At 30.0% G+C, this 13,773-nt stretch overlaps 1 protein-coding gene across 1 annotated transcript in view; it reads left to right on the forward strand.

Annotated features, from left to right (window-relative positions):
* Positions 1 to 13,123, forward strand: part of LOC106476038 (PHD finger protein 20-like protein 1) — a 43,295-nt gene extending 30,172 nt beyond the window's left edge. Inside the window, exons 12-19 of the mRNA XM_013936710.2 lie at positions 1,273 to 2,613; positions 4,245 to 4,367; positions 6,003 to 6,131; positions 6,888 to 7,093; positions 9,597 to 9,699; positions 10,315 to 10,513; positions 11,076 to 11,848; positions 12,733 to 13,123. Of these exons, the coding sequence (XP_013792164.1) occupies positions 1,273 to 2,613; positions 4,245 to 4,367; positions 6,003 to 6,131; positions 6,888 to 7,093; positions 9,597 to 9,699; positions 10,315 to 10,513; positions 11,076 to 11,848; positions 12,733 to 12,875 (3,017 nt within the window). The 3' untranslated portion in view covers positions 12,876 to 13,123. The remainder of the gene's footprint in view (positions 1 to 1,272; positions 2,614 to 4,244; positions 4,368 to 6,002; positions 6,132 to 6,887; positions 7,094 to 9,596; positions 9,700 to 10,314; positions 10,514 to 11,075; positions 11,849 to 12,732) is intronic.
* Positions 13,124 to 13,773: the final 650 nt, after the last annotated feature.

A 13,773-nucleotide genomic window follows, 5' to 3' on the forward strand; every position in this document is an offset into this window, starting at 1 on the left:
AGTGGTTTCTTAAATGTTATTATTTGCCCAAGAAACTTGTGATGATCTGTTGCTAGAGAATTAAATGTGTATAAGATAATTAATATTATAGGAATATAATATTAATAAGTATTAATAAAAAAAAAAATAATTACAGATGATATGAATTTTTTTTTTCTAACTGCATAATCAGTGTGAAAACATTAAAAACTAATTAATAACCTTATATATGTTAAGCTTTAAAGAGAGAAGTTGTAGGTATGGATGGAAGTTTGGAAAGAACACAAAGTTACTAATATTTTAACATTTTACAGTACAGGCTGAAAGAAACTGTAAAAACACATATGCATCAAAACTTAAAACTTACTATACTAGGCATTGTTTATGTGGCTCATGAAAACAGCCATAATTTTGTTTTCCCTATCTAGCTAGAGCTAGTTGTAACTAAACACGAGTCTTCTTCATGTAAATAGGTTAATGGTTGAACTTATTGTAAGAATTATTAGTCTGTGTCTAGTAATTTCTGACTAACACAGTTAAATGAGCAAGTTTTTCAGCAATCAAAATTGTTTGAGTAAGCAAAAGAATAACTTTAAAACTAACTTTTTGACTAAACCAATCCTACCCTAAGTAGCACTGATTATGTTTGTAGCTTGTAGTAAGTAAGCAATATATTAAGTTAAAGCTTCACTATTATTTATGTATACAGTGTAATGAACAATAGGCATCAGAGTGACTTCACATGTAACTGATGGCCTCTAGGCTACACCCTCACATTTGTAAGTTGTGTACAAGGAAAATTCATGCTCACAGTCATGCTAGTGGAAGTAATAATAGCATGAATAGTTGGAATAATTGTAAAACACTAATTTTGATTAATTAAGTATTTTCGTAAGTAATGACACTAGTCAATTAATTTGATCAACCTTGAATTAATTAAAAATAATGAGAAATCATATTGGCAAAATTTCTGTTACCTGGATAGTTGGAATAATCTAAAACAGTACTAATCAGAAATACTAATTTTGATTAGTTGATTATTTTCATGTTACTAATCATTCTAATAGATACTCATACACAATTAATTATATTGAGTTATATGCCCAGTTTTATTGTTCTTTAAATATTATTGTAGTTAGGGATTACATATAAACCTTGTTCTTTTAATTAAAATCACAATCACAAAATCTTTTTATCACAAAAACATTTGTTGATTGGCTTATTATAAAGCTAGGTTCTTGGGGTCTGTTGTAATTGATGATGGAATATATATAAGTTTGGTTTTCCTTCCAGTGGCTCCTAAAGAATTTGTTATTGAAGAAGACCATAACCATTACAAGTGTCATATAGTTGGTTGTGGGAAAAGTTTTCGAAAAGAAAATCTTCTACAGTCTCACATCAAACACTATCACAGTAAAGGTGAAGATTCTTCCAAAAATGGTGGCAAAACACTTACTGCTGGTCTGGGTAGCACTTCCAGAAATGTCACAGAAAGTGTTGGTACTTCCCCAAGTTCTAGTTATGTAACAGTTAAAGAGGAAGTGACAGAAACTAAACACGAGTTGAAAACAATCATAGATACAAAAGATGATGTCATCAACATCACTCTGAATGAAAATAAGGACTTGTCAAATTCTGGTGAAAACAATCTTCCTCTAATGAATAAAATAGTACCTTGTTATGAAAGTTCATTGACTGAAAAATCTAATCTGTTTCAAAATCTTCCTGGAAATGATACTATCCAGTCTTTATCTTCAAATCCAAAGAATACCACACTTGATAGTGATACAGGGAATAAAACACCAACTAAAAGTAAGGTCTCATTAGTACAAGAAGGAGTACCCAGGCCATCTCCTACTATGACAACTCGAAGACAATCTTATGCTGAAACAACATGTGTGAAAAGTGAATCCAAAACTAGTCCAAGATTTGAGACTAGGCTCTCAAAAACTGTTTTTAAATTGGAAGACTCTCCTGGAGTGGCAACACGGAAGACATCTGTCCAGGTTGAAAACAAAAAGAAGGAAAAGTCTTGTGAAGTGAAACTAGTTGATAACAAAAAGAAAGAAAAAATATGTGAATTGAAACAACCTGAAAACAAAAAGAAGGAAAAACTGAGTGAACTGAAACAAACTGAAAACAAAAAGAAGGAAAAATCAATCGAACTAAAACATACTGAGAACAAAAAGAAGGAAAAATTGAGTGAAGTGAAACAAACTGAAAACAAAAAGAAGGAAAAAGCAAGTGAAATGAAGCAAATTGAAAATAAAAAGAAGGAAAAAGCAATTGAGCCGAAACAACTTGAAAATAAAAAGAAGGAAAAATCAAATGAAATTAAACAAATTGAAAACAAAAAGAAGGAAAAACCAAATGAAATTAAACAAATTGAAAATAAAAAGAAGGAAAAACCAAATGAAATTAAACAAATTGAAAGCAAAAAGAAGGAAAAAGTAAGTGACATTAAACAAACTGAAAACAAAAAGGAGGAAAACCGAATTGAACAGAGGCAAGTTTATAACAAAAAAAAAGATAAATCAAGTGAATTTAAGCAAGAGGAAAGCAAAAAAAAGGAAAAAATTTCTGATTGGAAGCAAGAGAAAACTACTTTAACAGGAAACAGTAAACCTAAAATTGGTAAGTACGTGCTTATTTAGTTATTCAGATTAATTTTATATAGAAAATATTTATAATGTTTTGAAGGATTCCATTTATTTAAAGCTTATCTTTTAGATTATTATGAATAATGATATGTTTAATTTTTGCATGTTTTTTTTCTGATCTTATATCTTGGTTTTGAAAGAAAAAGTGACAAATATCATTTATAATAATAAATGAGGATAAAATTACAGTTACACTAATAAGTGTTGCAAATGCATCATTCTACAGAAGGTTGACTATATTACATTAAAATGTTTTTGACTGTGCAAGTCAGTGAGTCATCATAGCTATAGTAGTTATAAGGTTGTGATGTAATGCCATGTATCAGAACTACATTTGACATTACTTGGCATTTCGTAGGGCATGATATCACCATAAATTGATTACTTTTGGGAAAGTATTGTAATAGTCCTTCTGACTGAAAATATTCATACACTCAGACCATGAAGGTACGATCAGATTGGATATTTCCAAGATCGGGATATCCTTTGTATATAATGGCATTGAAAAAAAACAATGGAATATGGATCAACTTGGGGTAACAGGACTATCCATAAAGAGACCTGCAGCATGAATGAATGAATCATTGTAGTCAGTTTTGGTCAACTCTTTACACTGAATATTGTGATAGACAAAAACAGTTCAGTATGATGCAAACAGTATAAAAATTAGCCTGTAATTTGAGGGCTCATTTTCTCTAAGGAAATGAAAAAACTACAAATTTTCAAAGTAGTTATCTATGAACAGCATACTGAAACTGCACAAAATTTCACAAATGTTCCTTGCAAGTTTTACAAATTTTAACATAGTATATGTGGCCTATCAGCATAAAAATTATTTCATGTGTTAAAATAACATTCCTTCAAGTCCTGAGTTACTTATTTACCTTATTCAGTATCCAAGTTTTCACTTAATATTTTGTTTTGTTTTGTAACCTTATTAGGGCAAATGAGGAAGTTCTACAAAATTAGTACTTTATTTTGTATCTCAGATAGTTAAAAAGCTAAAGTAGGTGATTATAAATTCTTATCAGTTATGTTTCATATGGCATTTTTTTGTTGGAAATGCATTGTGCTACAGCAAATAACACATGTAACTATCACCAGTAGTAAACAATTAAACAAAAATGACGATTCTTTTTTGCTTCAAAGAAGAATTTGATGATATTTTTGAACTTCACATTGTTATTGGAATTTTGATGTTGTCACTAAACATATGTTGAATTTTAATACAATTTTATGAAATGAACTTTGATGGAGTACATTGAAACATAATTTTACTGATTTTTAAATATCAAAATACAAACTTAAAATCCACAGCATCTTTTTTTTCTTCAAATTATCATGTTATGTTTTACATTTTTTTTAAATGTATTTCTTTAAAAAAAAGCTGAATGAAAATAATGTTTAGAAACTTTATTCACTTTATAACTTGTTCAATGCTAGTGTAACATTTTGTTTTGACCATTGAGGGTGTCCTAGCTCTAACACCATAAATAATGTTTTAACTAAAGTTTCTACTGATCAGAATGTTTACATAGGTGATGAGTGTTTCACTAGGATGGAAAGAAATGCAAGTAGTTAAGTTGATTTTGAAAATTTATTTAGAAACAACTAGACGTAGAACAAAATCTATACAGGGCACATCAGATATTACTCCATCCAACAAGAAACCTAGGATCAAATTAGCATCAGATAATATACCAAGAACAGAAAGGATGTTTCCAGAAGGTAATGAAAACTTATTATATATAAGATATAAAATTATACATTGCATCCATTTGTTATATTTCTATTTTAGTGAGTTTCATGTCTACATAGGTATTAGTTACATGAAGAACTTGTCAGACTCCCTTCCCTCCTTCCAGTTTCAAGAATGATGTGAAAAATTTATAAGTTTAACCTTTTTTTTTTAAAACAGGCATTTGCAGTAGCTCATCCTTCAATTTTCATTACAGGTTGAATGGTCAATAGGTGCACCAGTAGAAAATATACCCTCCCTACAACTTGCTTTATGTGCTCACCCACCCACTCCCACTGGATTTAAATGTCTTATAATAACTTTTTTGATTTTTTAATCATTTCACTTTTCTATTGTATTTCACCAGATTTTGATCCCTGTACAGTAGATATGTTCATAATCTAAGGTAGTTATTCCTCTCTCTCTCATTAGCAGAGAGATCTTTTCTTAATGTTGATCTGTTATGGTTGACATTTAACAAACTCTGGATCCTCATGTTTTTTGTATATATATGTGTGTGTGTGTGTAAACCAAAGAAGCTATTCCAACCTTTTAAAACTTGGTTACCTCTCCTCAAATACTGACTTGAGCATATGACTAATTTATCTTTTTGCCCATTACAGTTGCCCAAAACACCACTTAGAAAGTATTATTGACCTATTATGTAGGTTATTGAACATAATAAAATATGTGGTGGTGATGGTTGACTTTATAGAAATATACTTTAAGGTGTATGTATGCTTTATGTGTGTGTGAGTTCATGCTGTTTGAATTGTTTGAGGGGTTATTGACCAAACCTTGTAGATATGCATATAGGTTAAGATCACATTACAAACAGTTTGTATGTTATAAAACTTGGTCAATTTTTGCATCTTGAGCTTTACTTGTTTTCAAAGGTGAATAATCACTGTGGTAAAGTGTCAAATGATATTACATGTTCAGTGGGCATATGTTTTGTAAATAATGTTGTTTTTTTTTAAGTATTCTTTTAGCCAAAATATTTCCTATCTTAGTGTGGAGGTTTGCTTGGTAGTATTACAGATGCTGATTTTATAATTTATTCTGAACCATATGATTATTATCTTTGCCTTTCATTTTTGTAGTAATTTTTATTCAATGACATATTGGGCAACCAGATAGTAAGCTGGTATGGTGTTTTCAAAATATTTGATAAAACATTTATATTTTATTATGGTTTGTTTTTCATGTACTTGTAAACATATAGGTTATTATGTTTTTTATTGTTCCAGTAAAACATTTTTATCATGTTTTTTTTAGTGTAGTGGTAAAGAATTTAGATAATTATGTTTTCTCACTATAATAGCAAATATGTAGTATATTATATGTTCTTTATAAAGGTAACTTTGTGAATTAATTGTTTTAGAACAGACAGAAATTTTAAAAGGGTTTATTTTTTTTTAATGAAATCTATTCTTGTAAAACAAGTAATAGATTTGCTGCTTACAAAAACAAGTTTTAGATGTTAAAGTAGAAATTATATTAATTAACGTTTTTAATTCTTGAAGTAGTGAACCATGTTTTTGTAAGTTTCCAACAACATCTTAATTGAACAGATTTACATTTGCTATTTTTGATTATCAACAAAATACACTTATTATGAGCAGAATCAACTCGAACAAGGACCAAGTCTCTACAAGAGATCTCTTCAGATGCTAACTCATTCAGTAGGAAACGACGGATAATCTCAGAACCAAGTAGCCTGGATAGCATAGATGATAGTTTACTAAGAGAAGGTAAATGTTGGTGATAATTAAATCAGAATGGCGTTAATATTTCAAAGTTATATTGTTAACTCAACTTAAATGAACTAAGTACATTTAAAACTGAGGAGCTGGTGTACAAATATATGTAAGTTTGAAGGCTATAAAAATTATTCTTAGCTTTCAGAAACTAGAAGCTATTTATAAAAATACTATGGTTTATGTTAACCACTTTCTTTTTTTTTTTACAGTATAAAATTAAAATTTACTTATATCATGATTATAACATATGCAGGTTCAAATATTTATATTTTACGTAGTAAGTTAATTTTATTATTACTTTGTGGGACATGGCATGGCCTGGTGATTAGAGCACTTGATTCACAATCTGCCAGTTGTGAGACTGAATCCTGAACATGCTTGCCCTTTCAACCATGAGGGTATTATAATGTGACCATCAATTCAATTTTTCATTGGTAAAAGAGTAGACGAATAATTGGTGGCGGGTGGGGCTGACTAGCCGCTTTCCCTCTAGTCTGCTTCTAAAATAGGGATGGCTAGTGAAGATAACTCTCAAGTTGCTTTGTGCAGAATTAGAAAAACAAATAACCAAACAATATATTATGTTTTTTAAGAAATGCTTTTATGTTGATTAAAATGAAATTTTAAAGAAGTGTAAAAGTAATGATGTAACTATACTATGCTTAAGTAATCTGTAATTTATATTAGAGGAAGTTATGTTTCATCTGTAAATGAACTGATACATGATATATCAGTTATTTGGTTTAGGTTTCTTTAAACATGAGGATACCCAGAGTTCATCAGAAACTGTTGAATCCAGGGACACGAGAGATCCAGACACCTCACTTGATATGCCTTCTGTGACAAGTAAAAAAACCAAGAAAACTCAATCTCAACAACAGGAGTACTGGTACGAAGGAGAGGTTGTTCACTGCATATGCGAGTCATCAGAAGAAAGTGGATTAATGATGCAGGTTTGTTTATTATATCTTAAGTAATTGTTTAATCTCCATATAGTACATTAGATTAACAGAATTGGTTAATTTTATCTACCTGTGGTAAAGTAGATTATCAGTAAAGATTTTTGTAATTGTTTAACATTAGTGGATTTTACTTGAAAATGAGAATCACTACTGTACTAAATTTGTGTACATATAGTAGAATAGATTAAGTTTTGGAGAACCCAGTTGATTCCTTAATGAATTTAATTGTTATTGACATTATTTTCTTTTTCTTACTGGCACATATGAGGCTGGCAAAATAGATCATTTAATTCAGATTGTGATTGGTAATTCAAATTTTATTTGATATCTATAAGTACTGATTCAATAATGTATGTCATTTATTTAAGTATCTTTTGTTTTAATCACAAAATAGGGCAATAACTGTTACAAGCTTGTTAAATGCAGTATTAATTTATTCGTGTGTCTCAAAGGTGTAGGTGTGGTTGATTTACTGTTAATTAGACACCATAAATATAATTTCAGAATTATTGTTTCATTGTTGTAGGAAGGCTACCATGTTATAATATTTAATGTTTATGATGTAAAGTTGTCTTCTTATAATTTTTGAAAATCAGAATTATTGTTTTGTTGTTGTAGGAAAGCTACCATGTTATAATATTTAATGTTTGTGATGTAAAGTTGTCTTCTTATAATTTTTGAAAATCAGAATTATTGTTTCATTGTTGTAGGAAAGCTACCATGTTATAATATTTAATGTTTGTGATGTAAAGTTGTCTTCTTATAATTTTTGAAAATCAGAATTTTTGTAATGTAATATTTCTTCTGCTATTGAACCAGATCATTAGTGTGACATAAGTACACCATCTAAAAGACCAATTTTAAAACTTAGAAATAATTTATTAAGATAATCCAACTTTATTTTCATAGACATCTGCACAGTTTTTGTTTCTGTAAAGTACTTTTTATATAAGTTAAACTTACTGACCTTTAGTTAACTTTTTGAAGGGTGGGTGGAATGATGGCTAACCGCATCAAGTGTTTGATGCATGCTTTAAAAATATGTAACTTATTAGTTAATTGAGGTAAGTTTAACATTTTCTGTAAATGCATTCAAAACTACAATTATTATTTGAAACTACATCTTTATAATATTTGTTGCCACCAAGATCTGACATATTTGATGTAAGTGAATCTGAAATTATTCAAATAACAGACATAAAAGTTTGTGTAATCAGTGAACAGAGTTGTACTGTTGTAGATAAATGTATATTTTTTTATTCTATAACAAACTTACCAAAAAAAACTTCATCATGTGATGACAACGACATTGTGCCATCGTGTAGCATACTCGTTGCATTAAAAAGTTTGACTAAACAATAAAAGGTAAGGTGATTCTTAATGGAGATGTCAATAACAAACTTACCAAAAAAAAATTCATCATTTTGGCGAGTTCTAAGCTTTTATTTATAAAAATGCTGCTCAGAATTCATGTTGGATTTAATCCTAAAGTAATCAAGGTAAGTGAATGTGTCTGAAACACTGCACGTCCTCTGTGTGTTAACTAGTCCAGGCATCATTAATGACAAGCCATGAGATGGCATTTTGTAAATCCTTTTTTTTAAACTGATGTGGTGTCATGATGGATCAGCCAGGTTTAGTCCATCAAAACAGTGCTCAGAAATCCTTTTAATAGAATCTTCAAAGTAACTAAAGTCATTTTGGGCCTATACATTAGTACATAGTTATTCTCATCAATCACTAACCTCAACTAGAAATCCATGACTAAATTTCAGAAATGAGAGAAATTCGGTTGAATAACAGTAACCTAGTGCAAATTAGGTAATTAATTTTTTTCACAGCTTGTATCCCAAAGATAGTCTTTCTTTGTAACTTTAATTTTTTGTTGTGGTTTATGAAGGCCATGAATGTTTTTATTATGGTACTCATATACAATGTTGATAATTTTATTATATTTCAATATCTTGTATAATTTGGTTAGAAAGTTCATTAATATGCAGTTGATTTAATAATAATGAATTGGAAAAAAAAAACTTACTATAAACAAGACATTTTAGGAAGGGACACCATTATTTAACTGATTGCAGACCAAAATAATACAGTTCAGTTCACTCAAAATCTCTTGTGATAATATAATTATGAATGGTGGGATATTATTCTATTTATTACTTTTTTAGTGTTTGTACAATTTTTTAATATCATGTGTAAACGTTTCCATGTCTGTATAGCAGTTGTATTTTGTAAAATGAGGTTTTATGATATTGTGCCTCATTTCCTTAGTATCATCATTTATTCTGTTGTTTCAAAAATTGTTACCTTTGTGATGTGTCATGTTTATATTTAATTTTTACTCCATTGTTTGTGAATATTTTCACTGTTTCCCCCCTTATATGTATATTTTTGGAAGACTTAAAATTTGTATTATTATCCCCATTGATCTTATATCTCACTTTTTTTGGTTATTTTTACTGAATATTTGCTGTTTATCCTAAAGTGTGAAGTATGCCTTGCCTGGCAGCATGGTGATTGTTTTGATATTGAAGAAGAGAAACAGGTTCCACAGAAGTATGTTTGTTATGCTTGTTTAGAACCTAAAGGTAAGCTCAAAATTTGACAGTTCTCACGAGAATAATTTATCAGAAAAGTAGTAGTTTTAATATAACAACTGTTTGAAATGTTCTTTTAGGGCCAGTTTAGAGGGCCATACTGTGGATCCAAGTATCTGTGGTTCAAATACAGTAGCTAAAAAAAAAAAACTCTGCACTTTGAGGCTGTTGTTGCATCGTAAGAGTGTTAGTTAAATCCCACTGTTTGATTAGAGTAGTTCAAGAGTTGGTAGTGAGTGCTGTTGACTAGCTGCCTTCTCTCTTGTCCACCAGTTCAAAATTAGGGAAAGGTGTAGTGCAGGTATCCTTTGTGTAGCTTTGTGCTTATATACAAAACAAACTTATTTTTCCAATAACTTTTTTCATTTGCTCATAGAAATACCGAGTAAAGCTAATTAATTATTTATGATTTTAACAGATCTTGAACACGTACTCAAAAATTTCCATGGTGATGTCAATTAAAAACACTACTGTTAATTATCAGGAACTCTTCACTGTGGTTGTCTGTGAAGAACTATATTAATTTTCTTTTTCATTCTCAATACTCAGTATGTGTTTTTTAAAGATAGAAGAGATGATGTTAAAAGTAAAAATTTGTCTTTTCAGGGCAACGAGAAAGTTTCAGGTATAAGCATGACCAAGATTGGTTTAAGACTGGGCAGATGACTACATTTTCTTTTCTGAATAAGGATGCTCTACAGGTCAGCCAGCCTGCTGCTATGAAGGCTAGTCATGACCTCACTGCATCTCTGCATGATGTCTTTAAGGTGCTCCATAGTGTTAAATACAAACTGAAAGTGCTTGAGTAAGTGCATGTTTTTAATGTATCACTAAAGTTTATCAAAATAAAAGGATATTTAACACTTTTTAAGGGTAAAATATATTGAAACCTTAGGACCAGATAACATATTCGCTTGTAATTAATAAATAAATTATTCTTTTTTTAAACAAAAGGTTATGTTAAAGATATCATACAACCACAGAGGTAAAATAAAAACATGGTGTTTTAAATTTGGGCACTATATGATGTAGATAACCCAGGTGGTGAAACCTAGTTACTCACAGTCAGCAAAATTATTCTTCAGGTAGTTATAATGTTACTCATATCCAATGAACAAGTTGATCAAAACACATTATTATGTTGTTGTTGTTTTGTGAGTAACTTATATGAGTGTATATTGAAATGTAGAATTACTCAAAAAAAGACAACATCAGACATAAATTATGTGGTTGCTGGAATTTATGTTACTAATTTTTCTGGTGTAAAATTATGTTGTGTTCTGCTACTAGTCAGTAACATAGTTCAAAGATATTACAAATTTACTCACTTTTAGTAATTATGTTAATACTGTATTTTTATCTATCAGGGATGACAACCATCCAGATCTGAAAAAATTCTCCAAACCTTGGCATGAGGTAAACAAAGACAAGGAAGTAATTTCTTCAGAAACACTCCAGCCTCAAGATGTTAAAACAGAAGTGCCTACGTCGTCCTCTCAACCTCTTTCTATCCAGCGACTTTTTATGGATCTTGACCATTCCTATTTTTCTCCAATTAAACCACTGACTTCTTTTCCAGCAAAATTGGTTTCTGGTTACAAAACTGATTTATTAGAGCAAGATGGTAGAGAAGGTGAGGGTACCTCGGGTGAACTACTTCCAGATTTGAATGTTGAATCCAGTAGTCAACAAGGCAGTATCAAGCAACATGGAATATCCAAAAACACTGAAGAGAGCAATAAAAAACTTGGAACTACAGAAATCAATCCACCAACTAACTGTGAACAAGAAGTATTTTTGGTCTCATCTGGTTTAGAAGATGTTGTTATAGAAACAGTCCATGATTTAACAGGAACGACAAGCGAGGAAGTTGCTGCTGAAGGAGGGTTACAGTTTCCAGAACTTAAGGTTTCATCAGAAGACAACGTAAGTAGCTGTTACGAGACGCATGGGACAGATTCTATCACTGTTTCACAATCAGAAAATTCATCTGGAAAACTCTGGTCAGGGGAATTTGAGAAAGAAGAAACATTGTGTAATCCTGATCCAGAAAAGTGCAAACAAGACCTACAAGAGCATATTGTCAAAGTTCAAGAAGAACTGGAACATAGAATGGACCTTATTGAAGAACAAATCAGTGGTAAGATGCAGAAATATGAGCGGCAAGGAGATGAATTTTATGTTTAATTTATTGTATGTACCACTGATACACAGTTAAAAGAACTAATAGAAATCCAATATGAAGTTCTAAGCTATAACTCGTATTCCACTCAGCTCAAGGCTTGTGTTCAAGTTAAAATTTTATTTTAAGCTATTTTCAAGTGACACAAAAGCTGTTAAATTTAATATTACTGCATGAGTTGTTTTTAGTGTGGACACTGGTTAGCCCTGTGGTATAGCTTTTGATTTTGTAGCTGGTAAGCTGAGTTCATATCTGTCATACCACAAAATATCCTCTGTACTTTAAGGTTGTGGGTGTATTATAACAGTGACATTTAATTTCTTAGCATGTATGATGGGTGGTAGGGTGCTGCTGAATGGCTGCCTTCCTTCTCAAAAGTGAAAATTAGGAACCACAGCAGATATCATTAATACCTTTGCTATAAATACAGATTATGTCTTTGGTGCTGAACTTATATGAAGGTTGATGTTGAGTGTCAATAGTCAGGACAGTTTGTTGTGTCTTATTGCAATCTGAGTAACTCATGGTTGCTTTTTTGTGATGTTTAACTCTGTGTCGCCCCAGGAGCTAATTTTGATGTGGTGTTTGTTTTGAGCACTTGAGAGCTATACTAAAACAAATAACTGTGGGTTTCAGCTGTTTTATTTAATTATATTGTGATTGTACAACATGTATGTTTTATGTGATGTTGCTATAATGAAATATTGTAGTTTTTATAAAAAATATTCAGATGTTGGAACTCGAAAATTCTATTTTTGTTAGATACTCTTATGTTTCTCATAATACAGGCAGGAAACTACAGGTCTTACAATACATTATGTAATATCACTGTTTTGTTATAGCTTTGGAGGATGAATTAGACTTCCCAGTTGCAAACCAGTCAGGCCCAGCAGGAGATACAGATAATGCAGCCCAGCTGTTGATGTCACTGAGGGGACTGGTGAAAGATTTGGATGTTGTGAAGAAGTTTACACTAATTCAATAAGCTTGTTTTATAAAAAATAGACATACTTGTATTCAGTGTACACCAAGAAATAGGAATACGGGTCTTTTTATCTTATTTTTAATTTGTTTTGTTTCAAGTCAGCAGTAAAAAGATCCATAAAATGTATATAGACAGATCTACATAAGTATGGAAGCAGTATAAAAAATCACATGTACATTATATTAACTATTGTGATTTGACTGTCGAGTTTAATTTTTTTTTGTAACATTATTACAATCCTAATTAAAAGAACAAGAGAAATTTTAGATTATAGTTTTGGAATGCATAGTTCTTGGTTTATTTAATATGAAATTAATATTATTAACAAGGTTATGTAAGAGAGATGCTTATTACCTTTAACAATTTATAAATATCGTTTAAATGATAGAAAATGAAAACTTCACTTGCTTGATGTAATTACATAAGAAACTTATAAAACTTAAAAATGTGTTTTAAATCTGAAGAGTTGGTACCATGTATCAGAATAGAAAAACAAATAAAAGTACTGTTTTCATGAGACAAGTTTTGTGTATTTTTATACCTTTTATAAAAACAAAATTAACAAGATATGTGGAACATTGTCTTTATATAAAAACAAAATTAACAAAATATGTGGAACATTATCTTTATATAAAAACAAAATTAACAAAATATGTGGAACATTGTCTTTATATAAAACAAAATTAACAAAATATGTGGAACATTATCTTTATATAAAACAAAATTAACAAAATATGTGGAACATTGTCTTTATATAAAAACAAAATTAACAAAATATGTGGAACATTGTCTTTATATAAAAACAAAATTAACAAAATATGTGGAACATTGTCTTTATATAAAAACAAATTAAAAATATGTGGAACATTATCTTTATATAAAACAAAATTAACAAAAT

This window comes from Limulus polyphemus, unplaced genomic scaffold, assembly GCF_000517525.1.
Source record: "Limulus polyphemus unplaced genomic scaffold, Limulus_polyphemus-2.1.2 Scaffold152, whole genome shotgun sequence".
Lineage (NCBI taxonomy): Eukaryota > Metazoa > Arthropoda > Merostomata > Xiphosura > Limulidae > Limulus > Limulus polyphemus.